Here is an 18,206-nt window from a genome sequence, read left to right on the forward strand (position 1 = left end):
GGACCCTGCAGATGTAGTGTATTTAGATTTCCAAAAGGCATTTGACAAGGTGCTACGTTTGAGGCTGGTGCATAAATTCAAAGCCCACTGTATCGGAGGAAGTGGGTTACAACGGATTGAAAACCGGCTGTCACGTAGGGAACAGATTTGGAATAAATGGGTCCTTTCCAGACTGGAAGGAGGTAACTCGTTGAGTATCCTAGGGATCAGTCCCTGGCCCATGGTTGTTCACTATTTACATCAATGACCTGGAGAAGGAATAGTGTGTCATGTTCCCAGACTTGCTGCTGATACGTGGAGTAGGCGGAAGGGCAGGTTGTGATAAGGATACCGTGAATCTGCAGCAGGATACAGATCGAGTGAGTGGGTGGGGAAAGACTGGCAAATGGAGTGTGATGTGGGGAAGTGTGAGGTCATAACCTTCGGTGAGGGGACTCAGATGGCGGATTATCATCTAAATGGAGAGAGACTGCAAGTGAGGGATGGCGCTGTTCTAGTGCGTGGATCACAGAAAAGTTAGCGAGCAGCTCCACAGAGTAGTTAACAAGGCAAACGACATGTTGGCCTTTACCGTGAAGGGGGGTGGGGTTTAAGAACAGGGAGGCTGTGTTCCCGTTGTACAGGTGTTGGTGAGGCCACACCTGGAATACTGAGCACAGGTTTGGTCCCCTTACCTAAGTAAGGATCCAGTAACATTGGGGGCAGTCGGATGGAGACTCCCCAGAGTAATCCCTGGGAAGGGAGGGTTGTCCTACCGGGAGAGGCTGAACAGTTTGGGTCTGTATTCCTTGGGGTTTAGAAGAATGAGGGGTGACCTTATTCACACATACAAGACCCTGAGGGGGTTTGACAGGGGAGATGTTGGGACGTTTCCACCAGTGGGGGAGGTACAGACAAGGGGACATGGTTACAAAACCAGGGGCCAGTCATTTAAATCTGAGGTGTGTAGAAATGTCTCAGAGGGGGTGCATCGCTGGAAATCTCTGCCCCTGAGGGAGGTGGAGGCCGGGTCATTGGATATACTTGTGGAGGTGGATAAATGTTTGGTAGGTCGATGAATTGAGGGTTCTGGGGAACTGGCACAGAGAGGAGTTGAGGCCGGCATCGATCAGCTATGATTGTACTGAATGGTGGGACAGGTAGCCTGCTCCTGCTCCTATTTCCATGTGTTGTGTTGTTCTTGACAGTAGAGAGGGAGCTTCACTCTGTGTCTGACCCGGGAGTGTGTGATGGGACAGTGTAGAGGGAGCTTCACTCTGTGTCTGACCCCGGGAGTGTGTGACGGGACCGTGTAGAGGGAGCTTCACTTTGTGTCTGACCCCTGGAGTGTGTGATGGGACAGTGTAGAGGGAGCTTCACTCTGTGTCTGACCCCGGGGGGGGTGTGATGGGACGGTGTAGAGGGAGCTTCACTCTGTGTCTGACCCCGGGAGTGTGTGATGGGACCGTGTAGAGGGAGCTTTACTCTGTGTCTGACCTGGGAGTGTGTGGTGGGACGGTGTAGAAGGAGCTTCACTCTGTGTCTGACCCCGGGAGTGTGTGATGGGACGGTGTAGAAGGAGCTTCACCGTGTCTGACCCCGGGAGTGTGTGATGGGACGGTGTAGAAGGAGCTTCACTCTGTGTCTGACCCCGGGAGTGTGTGGTGGGACGGTGTAGAAGGAGCTTCACCCTGTTGTTTAACCCCCGGGAGTGTGTGGTGGGACGGTGTAGCCAGTTTTTGCAACAATATTTCTGTGTCACCTTTTACCCTTTGAATAAATTACCTTCATACTAACAAGGCAATTTACATTCTGAATGTCCCATGCAGTGAAGTAGGTTCCGGGTTCATAAATATTTAGCTCCACAGTCATTGGCTTTCAGCCAGGCCAACTCCAAGAGTGTGTTACCGAAATACTATCAGCACGTCTCCTGTCCCACCAGGGGCCCAAACACCCCTGACCATTGCTATACAACCATCAAAGATGCCTTCCAAGTCACACCTCATCCTCACTTTGGGAAATCAGACCACTAGGCTGTGGTCCCCCTCCCTGTATACAAACAGAAACTGAAACGGGACGATCCGGTACAGAGAGTCATGCAGTGCTGGTCTGAGGATACAGATGAGCTTCTACACGACTGCTTTGAGACAGTGGACCGGTCCATGTTCAAAGACTCAGCTGCCAGCCTTGATGAGTATGTCACCACCATCACAGACTTATCAGCAAGTGTGTTGAGGACTGTGTACCAAAGAGGACAATTCAGGTGTTCCCAAACCAGAAACCATGGATGAACCAGGAGATCCACTCCCTACTGAGGTCGAGGACTGCTGCATTCAAATCAGGTGACCCTGACCTTTACAAGAAATTGAGATACGACCTCCGTAAAGCTGTCAGTGATGACAAAAGGCAATGCCAGTCCAAAATCGAGTCCCAGACCAGCCGTCAGATGTGGCAGGGCTTACACGCTATAACAGGATACAAAATGAAGTCGGGCTGCATCGTCAACAACAGCGCATCCCTTCCGATGTGCTTAACGCATTCCATGCACGTTTTGAACAGAAGGGGAGTGGATTGTCACCACCCACCCCGACAGCCTCCAATGCAACTGAACCCATGGTCACCGTTGAGGACGTAAGATCAGTCTTCCAGAGAGTGAACCCGAGGAAAGCATCTGGCCCTGATGATGTCCCTGGCCGTGTCCTCAGATCTTGTGCTGATCAGCTGGCAGAAGTATTTGCAGACATATTTAACCTCTCCCTGCTTCAATCTGAGGTTCCCACCTGCTTTAAGAGGACCACTATCATCCTGATACCTAAGAAAAACAAGGTAACATGCCTCAATGACTAGAGACCGGTGACTCTGACATCCACCACTATGAAGTGCTTTGAGAGGCTGGTCACAGCACACATCAACTCCAGCCTACCAGACAACCTGGACCCACTGCAATTTGCCTACCGCCGAAACAGGTCTACAGCAGACACCATCTCCCTGACCCTACACTCAGCTCTGGAGCATCTGGATAGTAAAGACACCTAAGTTAGACTATTGTTTATTGACTACAGCTCTGCCTTCAATAGAATAATTCCAAGCAAACTTATCACCAAACTCTGAGACCTGGGACTCAACACCTCCCTCTGCAACTGGACCCTTGACTTCCTGACCAACAGACCGCAATCAGTGCGGACAGGCAGCAATACCTCCAGCACGATTATTCGCAACACTGGTGCCCCACAAGGCTGCGTCCTCAGCCCTCTACTCTACTCCCTATACACTCACGACTGTGCGGCCAGATTCTGCTCTAACTCCATCTACAAGTTTGCAGATGATACCACCGTTGTAGGCCGTATCTCAAACAGCAATAAGTAGGAGTACAGGAAGGAGATAGAGAGCTTAGTGGAATGGTGTCATGACAACAACCTTTCCCTCAATATCAGGAAAACAAAAGAGCTGGGCATTGACGTCAGGAAAGGGGGCGGTGTACATGCACCTGTCTATATCAATGGTGCTGAGGTCGAGAGGGTTGAGAGCATCAAGTTCCCAGGAGTGAACATCACCAACAGCCTGTCCTGGTCCAACCACATAGATGCCATGGCCAAGAAAGCTCACCAGCACCTCTACTTCCTCAGGAGGCTAAAGAAGTTTAGCATGCCCACGTCGACCCTCACCAACTTTTATTGATGCACCATAGAAAGCATCCTATCCGGATGCATCACGGCTTGGTACGGCAAGTGCTCTGCCCGTGACCGCAAGAAGCTGCAGAGAGTCGTGGACACAGCCCAGCACATCACAGAAACCAACCTCCCCTCCATGGACTCTGTCTACACTTCTCACTGCCTCGGTAAAGCAGCCAACATAATCAAAGACCCCACCCACCCCGGACATTCTCTCTGCTCCCCCCTCCCATCAGACAGAAGATACAAAAGCCTGAAAGCACGTACCACCAGGCTCAAGGACAGCTGCTATCCTGCTGTTATAAGACTACTGAACGGTCCCCTAGTACGATAAGGTGGACCCTTAACCTCACAATCTACCTTGTTGTGACCTTGAACCTTATTTTCTACCTGCACTGCAGTTTCCCTACAGCTGTGACACTACATTCTGTATCGTTTTACCCTGTACTACCTCAATGCACTGTATAATGAATTGATCTGTACGATTGGTGTGCAAGACAAGTGTTTCACTGGACCTCGGTACAAGTGACAATAATAAACCAATTCCAATTCCAGTCCCACTGCTGTCTGGTGGTCCCTGGTCCCTGTGAGTCTGCTGCCCCCTCCTGGCCCTTCCTCAGAGTTGAAGCAGTCGGCTCTGGGTTTGGCTTTGAGAATGGATTCGATGTTCACTAACTTCCCGTGTTCAACTAACTACCACCTGCCCATCACCACACACCCCTCCCACTGGGTACCCCCCCCACTTCCCACCTGCCCATCACCACACACCCCTCCCACTGGGTCCCCCCCCCCCACTGTTCCCACCTGCCCATCACCCACACACCCCTCCCACTGGGTACCCCCCCCACTCTCCCCACCTGCCCTCCCCACCTCCCTTATTAGGTTCCATGCCCCACCTTCCTCTCCTGTCAGATGCCACCATCTGCAGCCCTGCGTCACCTCCACCTCCCAGCGTCTGTCACTGTCCCCACCCTCCCCTCCTCCGGCTGCCGATCACCCCCCCTCACCTGGATCCACCTCTCGCCTGCCAGCTCCTGCTCCACCCTTCCCCTCACCTCCTTACACTGACTGTCTACCCTCTATCTTTCAGTCCAGATGAAGGGTCTCAACCCTGTCCACTTCCCTACACAGATGTTCCTCCAGCACTTTGTGCTTTGTACCAGTGATCCCGATTCTCTGTCCAATTAACGGGCAGTTTGCCCCCCTGCCTGAGGCGCGCTCGCCTCGGACACGGGCTGCGGGTTCGAGCCCTGCACCAGGCAACTCCCACCCGACCCCGCGGTACCGGCAGGGTGCTGCTCTGCCGGCGGTGCTGGATGTGCGGACACCCCCGCTGCCCTCTGCTGAAGATATTCCAGAGCAGCGAGACTGTGGCCGCCCCCCCCCCCCCCCCACACATCCCCAGCACCACCATCACACTTCAGCAGCAGAAGATCTCAGAGACAGAACAGCAACAGTCTCCAACACCACCCCTCCGGGATTTTGCCTTATAGCAATGCAGAAGGAGGCTATTTGGCCCATCAGGTCCAATCCCTTAAGGCTCACTCCACCTCCTCATCTCCCTGTAGCCCTGTAACCTCTCCTACATTCCCCAAGATTCTACCCCTCACCCACACACTAGGGGCAATTTACAGCGGCCAATTAACCTACTGAGCTGCATGTCTTTCGGGTGTGGGAGGAAACCGGAGCACCCAGGGGGAAATCCACACGGTCACAGGGAGAACGTGCAAACCCCACACAGACAGCACCGGAGACTGGGATCGAACCTGGGACTCTGGAGCCAGGAGACAGCGGCTCTACCCGCAGCGCCATTGTGCCAACCTTATTACAACAGTCACTTGAATCAGGAAGTTGTCTCTCAGATCAGAAAATTCTCACTGTTGTTCCATTACACGAGAAGAAAATGGAAGATGGTGACCCAGAAGTTCTCGTCTCATTCCTCTGAAGTCTGTTGTGGGGAGGTTGGAACTGGAATTGTCGGAATTGGTTTATTATGGTCACATGCACCGAGATATAGTGAAATCTTTTGTCTGCGTGCCATCCAGACAAAAGATTTCTGGGGGCAGAATGAGGCATCCAAAGTGTTCTGGGGGCAGCCCGCAAGTGTCGCCACGCTTCCAGCGCCAACACAGCATGCCCACAACTTCCTAACCCATACGTCTTTGGAATGTGGGAGGAAACCGGAGAACTGAGCCTGAGGGGTGAGGGGTGAGGAGTGACCTGAGATTATAAGAGGAATAGATAGGGTGGACAGTCAGAATCTTTTCCCCACAGTCAGGGTATCTGAAACAAGAGGGCAGAGATTTAAAGGTGAGAGGAAGGAGTTTTGAAGGGGATCTGAGGGGTAAGTTTTTCTACACGGAGAGTGGTTCATGTCTGGAACTCACTGCCAGAGGAGTCAGATACACCCACTACGTTTTAGAGGCATTTAGATGGACGCTTAAATAGGCAGTGCATAGAAGGATACAGTTCTGATGGAACAAATGGCCTGTTTCTGTGACGTATGATTCTACAACTCCATGACACGTCTGCTCTTCTCCCTCAGCACTAGTTTCCTGCACTGGCCCCACATCTGTCAACTCCCTTAACATCCAGAGCTCGTTCCACCTCTGTTTTGAGTGAACTCAGTGACTGAGCCTCCACAGCCTCCAGGGGAAGAGAATGCCAAAGGTTCACCACCCTCTGAGTGAAGAAATCTCTCCCCATCTCAGTCCTGACCCACTGACCCCTTATCCTGAGACTCTGACCCTCAGCTGGGGTACATCTCCCTGTGTCCAGCCACTGAGGGATTTTCCATGTGTCACTGATCTCATAAAGTCAGAGAGTCACACAGCACGGAAACAGACCCTTTGCCCCAACTCGTCTGTGCCGACCAAGATGCCCATCCAAGTTAGTCCCATTTGTCCGTGTTTGGCCCATGTCCCTCTAAACCTTTCCTACCCACATACTTGTCCAAATGTCTTTTAAATGTTGTTATTGTCCCTGCCTCACCCACTTCCTCTGGCAGCTCGTTCCACACACCCACCACCCTCTGGGTGAAAAACTTGCCCCTCAGGTCCCTTTAAATCTTTCCCCTCTCACCATTAACCTATTCCCTCTAGTTTTAGCCTCCCCTGCCCTGGGGAATGGACTGTGACCGTCCACCTTATCTGTGCCCCTCATAATTTTATAAACCTCTGCAAGGTCACCCCTCACTCTCCTATGTTCCAGGGAAACAGTCCCGGCCTGTCCGGTCTGTCCTGATAACTCCAGCCCTCCAGTCCCAGTAACATCCTGGTGAATCCCTTCCGCCCCCTCTCCAGTTTGGTGTCACCCTTCCTGTAGCTGGGCAACCAGAACTGCGCACAACACTCCAAGTGCGGTCTCACCAACGTCCTGTACAGCTGTAACGGGACATCCCAGCTCCTGTGCTCAGTGCCCCGACCGATGAAGCCAGCATGCCAAACACCTTCTTCACCACCCTGTCTACCTGTGTCATCACTGGGTGTCCTTTCACGCTTGTACCTCTCCTCGTACGGCAACCCTCCCTCCCCGGAACCAGGCCGGTGAATCTTCACTGAACTCTCTGTCCCTCCTCAGGGAAACAATTTCCTCATCATCTCAGTCTCAAACGGCTGACACCTCATCCTGAGCCTGTGACCCTTGGTCCAAGACCCGTCAGCCTGGGAAACAACCTCCCCCTGATCCAGTTTGTCGAGGCCTGAACTTTTTTGGGAGTGGCCACAGGGAGGCAGTGCAGGATCACGTTTTGACCAAATTCACATCGGTTCAGTGGTTCAGTGCATGGAGGTGGTTCAAAGGCCAAGGTAAACCGTTGGAAGTGGACATTACCTGTGCAGTGACAGGACAGGACGTCGCTGGTCATCTCCTGCGGACAGACTGGTCGCTCTTCTCGCTGCTGCTTCAGGTCACAGTTCCCCAATGTCCCAGTGACCACTCAATTCCATTGACCCCACCCTCTGTCCACACCTCACCCAGACACCAGAGACTGGGCAGGGGGCAGGGGGCAGGGGGCAGGGGTTGAGGGGAGCAGGAGGTCAGAAGGTGTGGCTCTGACCAGGTCTGCTCCTCCCCAGGGTATCGCACCAGCCCTCAGGCACATCCCGGGGGTCACGGAGCAGCAGAACACCTTCGCCATCACTGGAGTTTCCTGTACACCCCCACATGTGACAGGGAACTGCCCACTGTAGCAGCAAGGCTGCTCAGAAATACAGAGACACACAGAGAGGGACACACACACACACACACACACACACACACACACGTACACACAGAGGGACAGACACACACACACACACACACAGGGACAGACACACACACACACACACACACACACACACACACACACGTACACACAGAGGGACAGACACACACACACACACACACAGGGACAGACACACACACACACACACACATACACACAGAGGGACACACACACACACACACACACACACACACAGGGACAGACACACACACACGTACACACACGTACACACAGAGGGACAGACACACACACACACACACACACATGGACACACACATGCACATGCATACACACAGGAAAACACACACACACAGAGGGACACACACATACACACAGAGTCTCTCACACACACGCACACCCACTCACGCACACAGTCTCACAGTCACACAAACACACACACGTATACACACACGCACAAACACACACAGAGTCTCTCACACACACGCACACCCACTCACGCACACAGTCTCACAAACACACACACACACACACATATAATGAGAGACAGATGCAGAGGAGAGGGACGCACACACGTACAGAGGCATTGAGAGAACCCCAGAGGAAGGGAACCAGATACAGAGGAGAGGGACCTGTAGACATGGAGATGCAGAGAGTCACAGAGAGAGAGGGGCAGAGGGAGGGGACAGAGGGTCACACACAGGTACAGGTGAGTCACACAGTGGGAGAAGGACACAGACACCTGGGGCAGAGGGACATTCAGGGAATGAGGGGCGGACATTTCTCTGGGATCACAGGCGTGGAAGTGAATGAAACGATGGTGGACTCACCGCGACAAACACTCCCGTCCGTGGTGATCATCTGCTCACATGCCACGCACGCCTTCAGCTTGTTGTACGTCTTCGGGAGGAAGGTGTGGCAGCTTGAAGATTCATGATCGTCGGGCTGAGAGAGAATCAAGGTACTGGGTGAGTGGGTGGGACATGCAGACAGAAGGTAACACGGTAAAATGCAAGGTCATCACCCTGTGCACCACACAGATCATAGTGTTCATTGAATGGTGAGAGATCGGGTAGTGTTGATGTTCAAAGTGATGGGGAGCGGGTCCTTGTACACAAGTCACTGTGGGCCAACGTGCAGGGGTAGCAAGTGATGAGGGGACTCCAGAATTTCCCTCCTCTTCCTTTCACAGCCTGGTGAACATTTCACCTGGTCCTGGCAATCTACCCACTTCTAAAGATAATAGGCCCTTCAATACTCCTTTCTCTGTTTATTTCTGCGTTCTGTTCTCTTTTACCACCTCGATGTATGGCATGATCTGTATGAACAGCAAAGCTTTCCTCTGTATTTCAGTACATGTCATAGTCAGAGAGTTAAACAGCATGACAATAATCAACCAATTGCCAATATTTCACAGCCCTCCCTGGGCACAGCATCAACATCGTCACCTTCCTATCCAATGAAAGGTATGAAGTATCCACTGACACTATTCCTCAGGCCCCTGACTCCACACAGGTTACTATTTGGTCCCAAAAGCAGTTGCTCGACACGGTAGTGTAGCGGTTAGTATAACGCTATTACAGCGCCAGCGACCCGGGTTCAATTCCAGCCGCTGTCTGTAAGGAGTTTGTAAGTCCTCCCCGTGTCTGTGTGGGTTTCCTCCAGGTGCTCTGGTTTCCTCCCACATTCCAAAGACGTACAGGTTAGGAAGTTGTGGGCACGCTATGTTGGTGCCGGAAGCGTGGCGACACTTGCGGGCTGCCCCCAGAACACTCTACGCAAAAGGTGCATTTCACTGTGTGTTTCGATGTACACGTGACTAATAAATACATATCTTAATATCTTTAAAACATTGGAAAGCTGACATGTCAGGCACGATGGTTAGGACAAAGGGAACATGGTCTCACCCCACCACAGATACTTCTTTGTTCTACCCATCCCTCTCCGCTACCTTAAAAACAACTTCTTTAACCTCTTGGAGACACAAGAGACTGCAAAATTCTGGAGGAGCTCAGCGGGTCGAGCAGCATCTGTGGAGAGAAAGGAATTGTCGATGTTTTGTGTCAAGAACCTGCTTTCTCTCTTTCTCAGTTCTGAAAAAGAACCTTTGACCTGAAACATTAGACCTGTTTCTTTCACCATAGACGCTGCCCGACTCACTGAGTGTTTCCAGCATTTTCTGTATTTATTCCAATTTACACCCTCTCCCTGTTTTACACTCGCACTTCAGAGGCAACTGTATGGAACATCTCACCATCAGCGCCAATATTGGTATTGGTCTATTATGGTCACATGTACCGAGGTACAGTGATAAACGACTTGCATACCGATCGTACAGGTCAATTCATTACACAGTGCATTGAGGTAGTACAGGGTAAAACAATAACAGAATGTAAAGTGTTACAGCTACAGAGCAAGTGCAGTGCAGGCAGACAATAAGGTGCAGGGTCATATCAAGGTAGACCGTGAGGTCATGAGTCCATCTACAAGAAACAGAGGAAGTGGGAGAGTGGGATGGAGTCCGCACAGGATGCAGTGCGGGAGGATGTATCGCCAAGATAGCTGGGAGCTGTGGGCTTGGAGCTCCTGTCTTCTCAGCAGGTCCTGCTTTACAGTCACTCTGACCTATTTCAGATATTCACCCCCGTTACACTGGTGTGTGTTTATACTATGACCTCTCTCACACTATCACCCGTCCACAATTAGAACAGGCATGAGGGGTAGAGACACGAGAGAGACAGCAGACACTGGAGAGGAATCGGTGGGAGGGGTGTGTGGGTGAGGGGAAAGAGAGTGTGATGGGGGCCCGGTGAGATCAGGAGGAGAGAGAAAAGGGACTTAGGGAGAGAGGTACCAGAAGTTAAAGGTGTTAATTCACAAGATCACACAAGACAAGGGAGCAGAAGTAGGCAATTCGGCCCATCGAGTCTGCTCCTAAGAAAGGGGAAAAAGAAAAAAGAACTGAGAAATGGGGGGGGTGGGGGGATGTCTGCTCCATGTGCAGAAAAAACTATTCTAACCCCAATTTCCAGCCTTATCCCCATATCCCTTGATACCTTGACTAATTAGATATATACCTATCTCCAATGATCTGGCCTCCACTGCTGTACCTGGCAAGGAATTCCATAAATTCACTACCCTCTGGCTAAAGACATTTCTCCTCGTCTCTGTTTTAAACCTGTACCCTCTAATTCTAAGATTGTGCCCTCTGGTCCTTGACTCACCCACCAAGGGAAACAGCTTGGCCACATCTACTCTGTCCAGTCCTTTCAACATTTTAAATGTCGCTATGAGGTCCCCTCTCATTCTTCTGTACTCCAGTGAGTACAGTCCAAGAGCCGACAAACACTCATCATATGTAAGCCCTTCCATTCCAGGAATCATCCTCGTAAATCTCCTCTGAACCCTCTCCAACATCAGTACATCCTTCCTAAGACATGGGGCCCAAAACTGTGCACAGTATTCCAAATGAGGCCTCACTAGTGCCCTGTAGAGCCTCATCAACACTTCCTTACTTTTATACACTATACCTCTCGAAATGAATGCCAACATAGCATTCGCTTTCTTTACCACCGATCCGACCTGGTGTCTAACCTTTAGGGTATCCTGCACGAGTACCCCCAAGTCCCTTTGGACTTCTGTACTTTGAATTTTCTCTCCTTCTAGATAATAATCTGCCTGTTTATTTCTGTTTCCAAAGTGTACAACGGCACATTTCTCAACATTGAATCTCATCTGCCACTTCCTTGCCCATTCTCCTAAACTATCTAGGTCTCTCTGTAACCTTCCTGTCTCCTCAATACTCCCTACTCCTCCACCTATCTTGGTGTCATCTGCAAACTTAGCCACAAAACAATTTACTCCATCATCCAAGTCGTTAATGTACAGGGTAAAAAGAAGCGACCCCAACACCGACCCCTGCGGCACACCACTAGTAACTGGTAGCCAACCAGAACAGGATCTGTTTATTCCCACCCTTTGCTTCCTGCCAACCAGCCAATGCTCCACCCGTTCTGTTGTCCTACCTGTAATTCCATGACTTCTCATCTTATTAAACAGTCTCTTGTGCGGCACCTTGTCGAAGGCCTTTTGAAAGTCTAAATACACAACATCTACTAGCTCTCCCTTATCCACCCTACCTGAGATTTCCTCAAAAAACTCCAATAGGTTGGTCAGGCAGGATCTTCCCTTCACGAAAGGGAAATGACAGTGATCATAATTCTATCTCCTTTACGTTAGCACTGGAGAGGGATAGGAACAGACAGACTAGAAAGGCGTTTACTTGGAGTAAAGGGAATTATGAGGCTCTCAGGCAGGAAATTGGAAGATTAAATTGGGAACAGATGTTCTCAGGGAAAAGTACAGAAGAAATGTGGCAAATATTCAGGGGATATTTGTGTGGAGTTCTGCATAGTCATGTTCCAATGAGATAGGGGAGTCATGAGAGGATACAGGAACCGTGGTGTACAAAGGCTATAATAAATCTAGTCAAAAGGAATAGAAAAGCTTACAAAAGGTACAGAGAGCTGGGTAATGTTAGAGATCTGGAAGAGTATAAAGCTAATAGGAAGGACCTTAAGAAGGAGATTAGGAGAGCCAGAAGGGAACATGAGAAGGCCTTGGCGGGCAGGATTAAGGAAAACCCAAAGGCATTCTAGAAGTATGTGAAGAGCAAGAGGATAAGATGCAAAAGAATAGGGCCTACCAAGTGCAGCAGTGGGAAAGTGTGTATGGATCCGGAAGAAATAGCGGAGGTACTTAATGAATACTTTACGTCAGTATTCACTATGGAAAAAGATCTGGGGGATTGTAGTGGGAACTTGTAGCAGGCTGAAAAGCTTGTAGATATTAGGAAAGAGGAGGTGCTGAAACTTTTGGAAAGCATCAAGTTGGATAAGTCGCCGGGACCGGATGAGATGTACCCCAGGCTGCTGTGGGAGGTGAGGGAGGAGATTGCGGAGCCTCTGACTATGATCTTTGTATCGTCGATGGAGACGGGAGAGGTTCCAGAAGATTGGAGGGTTGCGGATGTTGTTCCCTTATTCAAGAAAGGGAGTAGGGATAGCCCAGGAAATTATAGACCAGTGAGTCTCACCTCAGTGGTTGGTAAGCTAATGGAAAAGATCCTGAGAGGCAGGATTTATGGAGATTTGGAGAGGTATAATATGATTAGGAATAGTGAGCATGGTTTTGTCAAGGGCAGGTCCTGCCTTACGAGCCTGATTGAATTTTTTGAGGATGTGACTAAACACATCGATGAAGGGAGAGCAGTAGATGTAGTGTATATGGATTTCAGCAAGGCGTTTGATAAGGTACCCCATGCAAGGCTTATTGAGAAAGTAAGGAGGCATGGGATCCAAGGGGACATTGCAGTGTGGATCCAGAACTGGCTGGCCCACAGAAGGCAAAGAGTGGTTGTTGAAGGGTCATATTCTGCATGGAGGTTGGTGACCAGTGGTGTACCTCAGGGGTCTGTACTGAGACCCTTGCTCTTTGTGATTTTTATAAATGACCTGGATGAGGAAGTAGAGGGGTGGGTTAGTAAGTTTGCGGATGACAGGAAGGTTGGGGGTGTTGTGGATAGTTTGGAGGGCTGTCAGAGGTTACAGAGGGACATAGATAGGATGCAAAGTTGGGCTGAGAAGTGGCAGATGCAGTTCAACCCAGATAAATGTGAAGTGGTTCATTTTGGTAGGTCAAATATGATGGCAGAATATAGTATTAATGGTAGGACTCTTGGCAGTGTGGAGGATCAGAGGGATCTCGGGGTCCGAGTCCATAGGACACTCAAAGCGGCTGTGCAGGTTGACTCTGTGGTTAAGAAGGCATATGGTGTATTGTCCTTCATCAATCGGGGAATTGAATTTAGGAGCCGAGAGGTATTGTTGCAGCTATATAGGACCCTGGTCAGACCCCACTTGGAGCACTGTGCTCAGTTCTGGTCGCCTCACTAAAGGAAGGATGTGGAAGCCATAGAGAGGGTGCAGAGGAGATTTACAAGGATGCTGCCTGGAATGCGGAGCATGCCTTATGAAAGCAGGTTGAGGGAACTCGGCCTTTTCTCCTTGGAGCGACGGAGGATGGTGGGAACCTCATAGAGGAAAAGTATTGATCGGGTAGATAGTCAGAGGCTTTTCCCCAGGGCTGAAATGGTGGCCACAAAAGGACATAGGTTTAAGGTGCTGGGGAGTAGGTATAGAGGAGATGTCAGGAGTAAGTTTTTTACTCAGAGAGTGGTGAGTGTGTGGAATGGGCTGCCGGCAACGGTGGTGGAGGCGGATACGATAGGGTCTTTTAAGAGACTGTTGGATAGGTACATGGAGCTGAGAAAAATAGAGGGCCATGGGTAAGCCTAGTAATTTCTAGGGTAGGGACATGTTCGGCACAGCTTTGTGGGCCGAAGGGCCTGAGTTGTGCTGTAGTTTTTCTATGTTTTTTTTATGAAACCATGTTGGCTTGGACCTACCTTGCCTTGCAGCTCTAGGTATTCCATAACCTCATCCTTGAGGATCGATTCTAATAACTTTCCCACCACCGATGTCAGACTAATAGGTCTGTAATTTCCTTTATGCTGCCTCCCATCTTTCTTAAACAGCGGACAATTGTACAATCGTGTAAAACGTGTAAAAAATGATTGTGTAAAGTTGGTGCCAGTGAAAGGGATTCTTTTTATTTCAGATTTGCAGCATCTGTATCTGTCTGATTCCATTATCCCCATGCTCTTTATCCACATGAAACACCTTCAGATTTTTTTTGATGTTACCTGACTTTTTCATTCCGAGTTTCCCTTTTAATTTCACTCCCACACGTACTGCCAACTTAAAGGCTTTCTGCGGCATTTAGAAACAATTACAGATGTGCTGGTTAAGAAACCATTTATAGCTGGGATGATAAAATGGAAAGTTGGCCAGATGGGTTGAATAAATGGGACAATCACATTCCTGCAGAGTACAGACCTCCTCGTCGTCAGAGGGAGACTGCGTGTGAGGTTTTCCCAATTAAACCAAAAAGATTCACAAGGATGTTGCCGGGACTGGAGGGCTTGAGTTATGAGGAGAGAGAACGTAGGAGATTGAGGGGTGACCTGATCGAGGTGTATAAGATCATGAGGGGCAGAGACATGGTGAAAGCACACAGTCTCTTTCCCAGGGAGGGGGTGCTAAAAACAAGAGATCAGAGGTGACACATTTAAAAGGGACATCAGGGGCAGCTTCTTCACACAAAGGGTGGTGCGTATTTGGAACGAGCTGCCAGAAACAGTGGTTGAGGCGGGCACATCAGCAGCATTTAAAAGCCATCTAGATAAGTCCATAGATAGGGGAGTGGGCTGTGGGCCAAACATGGGCAGATGGGGGATTAGCTCGCTGGGCAACACAGTCAGCATGGATGAGTTGGGCCGAAGGGCCTGTTTCTGTGCTGTATGACTCTGTGACTCTATGAGAGACTGGACAGGCTGGGACTGTTTCCCTGGAGCGAAGGAGGCTGAGGGGTGACCTTACCGAGGTTTATTAAATCATGAGGGGCACAGATAAAGTGGATGGTCACAGGCTTTTCCCCAGGGTAGGGGAGTCTAAAACTAGGAGGCACAGGTTTAAGGTGAGAGGGGAAAGATTTAAAGGGGATCTGAGGCATTTTCCACACAGAGGGTGGTCAGTATATGGAACGAGCTGCCAGAGGAAGTGGGTGAGGCAGGTACATTAACAACATTTAAAAGACACTTGGACAGGTCCATGGATAGGAAAGGTTTGGAGGGATATGGTCCAAATGCGAGCAAATGGAACCAGCTCAGGTAGGCAACTTGGTCGTCACGTACAAGTTGGGCCAAAGGGCCTGTTTCTGTGCTGTATAACTATATGACTCTAAAACTGCCCATGTGTCTGACAGTGATGAAGAACGTTCCGGACTGCAGGATGATGTCAGAGGGCTGGTTGGGTTGGCACAGAAGTGGGAAATGGGATACAGTCCAGACAAGTGTGAGGTGATGCATTTGGGGAGGATAGTCAAGGTCAGGTAATACGGTAGATGGTGGGGTATAAGATAAGATATCTTTATTGGTCACATGTACATCGAAACACACAGTGAAATGCACCTTTTGCGTAGAGTGTTCTGGGGGCAGCCCGCAAGTGTCGCCACGCTTCCGGCGCCAACATAGCACGCCCACAATTTCCCAACCCATACACCTTTGGAATGTGGGTAGAAACCAGAGCACCCGGACGAAACCCACACAGACACGGGCAGGACATACAAACTCCTTACAGACAGCGGCCGGAATTGAACCCGGGTCGCTGGCACTGTAAAAGCGTTACGCTAACCGCTACACTACCGTGCCTGTCCATATGGAGAGGGCAGAGGGACCTTGGAGAGCAGGTCCACAGATCCCTGAGGGCAGCAGGACAGGTGGAGAAGAAATGGTCATTGTAATTGGTTTATTATGGTCACACATACCAAGATACAGCGAAAAGCTTTTGTCTGCGTGCCATCCAGACAGATCATTCCATACACAAGTACATCGAGGTAGTAAAAAGGAAAACAGAATGCAGAATATAGTGTTGCAGTTACAGAGAGACTGCAGTGCAGGTAGACAATGAGGTGCACGGGCTATGATGAGGTGCACTGGTAGATCAAGAGTTCATCTTTATTGTTCTAGGGAACCGTTCAATAGTCTTATAACAGCAGGATAGCAGCTGTCCTTGAGCCTGGTGGTACGTGCTTTCAGGCTTTTATATCTTCTGCCTGATGTAAGAGGGGAGAAGAGAGAATGTCCAGGGTGGGTGGGGTCGTTGATTACGTTGGCTGCTTTACCGAGGCAGCAAGAAGTGTAGACAGAGTCCATGGAGGGGAGGCTGGTTTCTGTGATGTGCTGAGCAGTGTCCACAACTCTCTACAGTTTGTTGCGGTCTTGGGTAGAGCAGTTACCGTACCAAGCCATGATGCATCCAGATAGGATGTTTTCTATGCACGTGGGCATAGAGTACAGAATCCACACCAGGCACTACCCTCTGGGAACGATAACCCTGAGGGTGATGGGCTGCATCAGTGTGGGTGCGAAGGAGCTGATGAGCCCTTGGAATACTGTGATCTGCAGGGTTGGGCCGTTGGCCAGGACATGATGGGCTGAATGGTCTCCTTCTATGCTGTCGATTTCAATGATTCTATGGTGCTCTACCTCTGGGATTAGGCCCCCCGGTGTCTGTGGGACTGGGCCCTTCCCCAGTGGCTATGGGACTGGGCCCCCCATTGACTGTGGGACAGACCCCTCCCCAGTGACTGTGGGATAGACCCCTCCCCACTATCTGTGGGACAGACCCCTCCCCCAGTGGCTGTGGGACAGACCTCTCCCCCAGTGTCTGAGGGACAGACCCTCCCCCAGTGACTGAGGGACAGACCCCTCCCCAGTGTCTGTGGGATAGACCCTCCCCCAGTGACTGAGGGACAGACCCCTCCCCACTATCTGTGGGACAGACCCCTCCTCCAGTGTCTGTGGGACAGACCTCTCCCCCTGTGTCTGTGGGACAGACCCCTCCCCCAGTGTCTGTGGGACAGACCCCTCCCCAGTGTGTGTAGGACAGACCCCAACCTGTGTCTGTGGGACAGACCCCTCCCCAGTGTCTGTGGGACAGACCCTCCCCCAGTGACTGTGGGACAGACCCCTCCCCAGTGTGTGTAGGACAGACCTCTCCCCCAGTGTCTGTGGGACAGACCCCTCCCCTGTGTCTGTGGGACAGACCCTCCCCCAGTGTGTGTGGGACAGACCCTCCCCCAGTGCCTGTGGGACAGACCCCTCCCCTGTGTCTGTGGGACAGACCCCTCCCCAGTGACTGTGGGACAGACCCAGTACACCTTGGCCTCTGCCTGCACTGTATCTGCAGACATCACTCTAACTGTGTCCCAGGGTCTGGACGAGCTGCCAGTTACTCTCTGCTCCAACAAAGGCGAGTGTGTGTGATTAACACTCCCCAAGTTCATTAAACAGGAACAAGTCGAGGGCACTCAGGAACATAGTGACTTTCAGAGAGTTTTATCTAAAATCAATAGGGATCATGAGACGTCTGACACATAAACACCAGCCAAAATATACGACCCACAGCAAAAGTACAAGTTCACAGACTCTGGGCTTCCCACTCCACCAACATTCAACACCCTCCCTCCTCCCTCCATCTCCCTGCCCCTCACACTCGCCCTCTCCCCTGCACACTCACTAGCCTCTCGGTGAGTAGAGAACTTAAACAAAAAGGTGCTGGGTGAAGATAGAAAAAAGTGGGGAGTTGTTTAATTTACAGCAAGTCCTGAGTGAGAGACTGGAAGAGAGCGGGAGGGAAAGCGAGACAGAGAGA

General features: G+C 50.6%; 1 protein-coding gene across 5 annotated transcripts in view; it reads right to left on the reverse strand.

The window, feature by feature from the left end:
* tns1b (tensin 1b) overlaps positions 1-18,206 on the reverse strand; it is a 290,940-nt gene that overhangs the window by 247,381 nt on the left and 25,353 nt on the right. For all 5 annotated transcript variants that reach the window (XM_052014032.1, XM_052014038.1, XM_052014015.1 and 2 more), the window contains exon 2: positions 8,703-8,817. In XM_052014032.1, the coding sequence (XP_051869992.1) occupies positions 8,703-8,817 (115 nt within the window). The remainder of the gene's footprint in view (positions 1-8,702; positions 8,818-18,206) is intronic.

This window comes from Pristis pectinata, chromosome 1 (assembly GCF_009764475.1).
Source record: "Pristis pectinata isolate sPriPec2 chromosome 1, sPriPec2.1.pri, whole genome shotgun sequence".
NCBI classification, from domain to species: Eukaryota; Metazoa; Chordata; class Chondrichthyes; order Rhinopristiformes; family Pristidae; genus Pristis; species Pristis pectinata.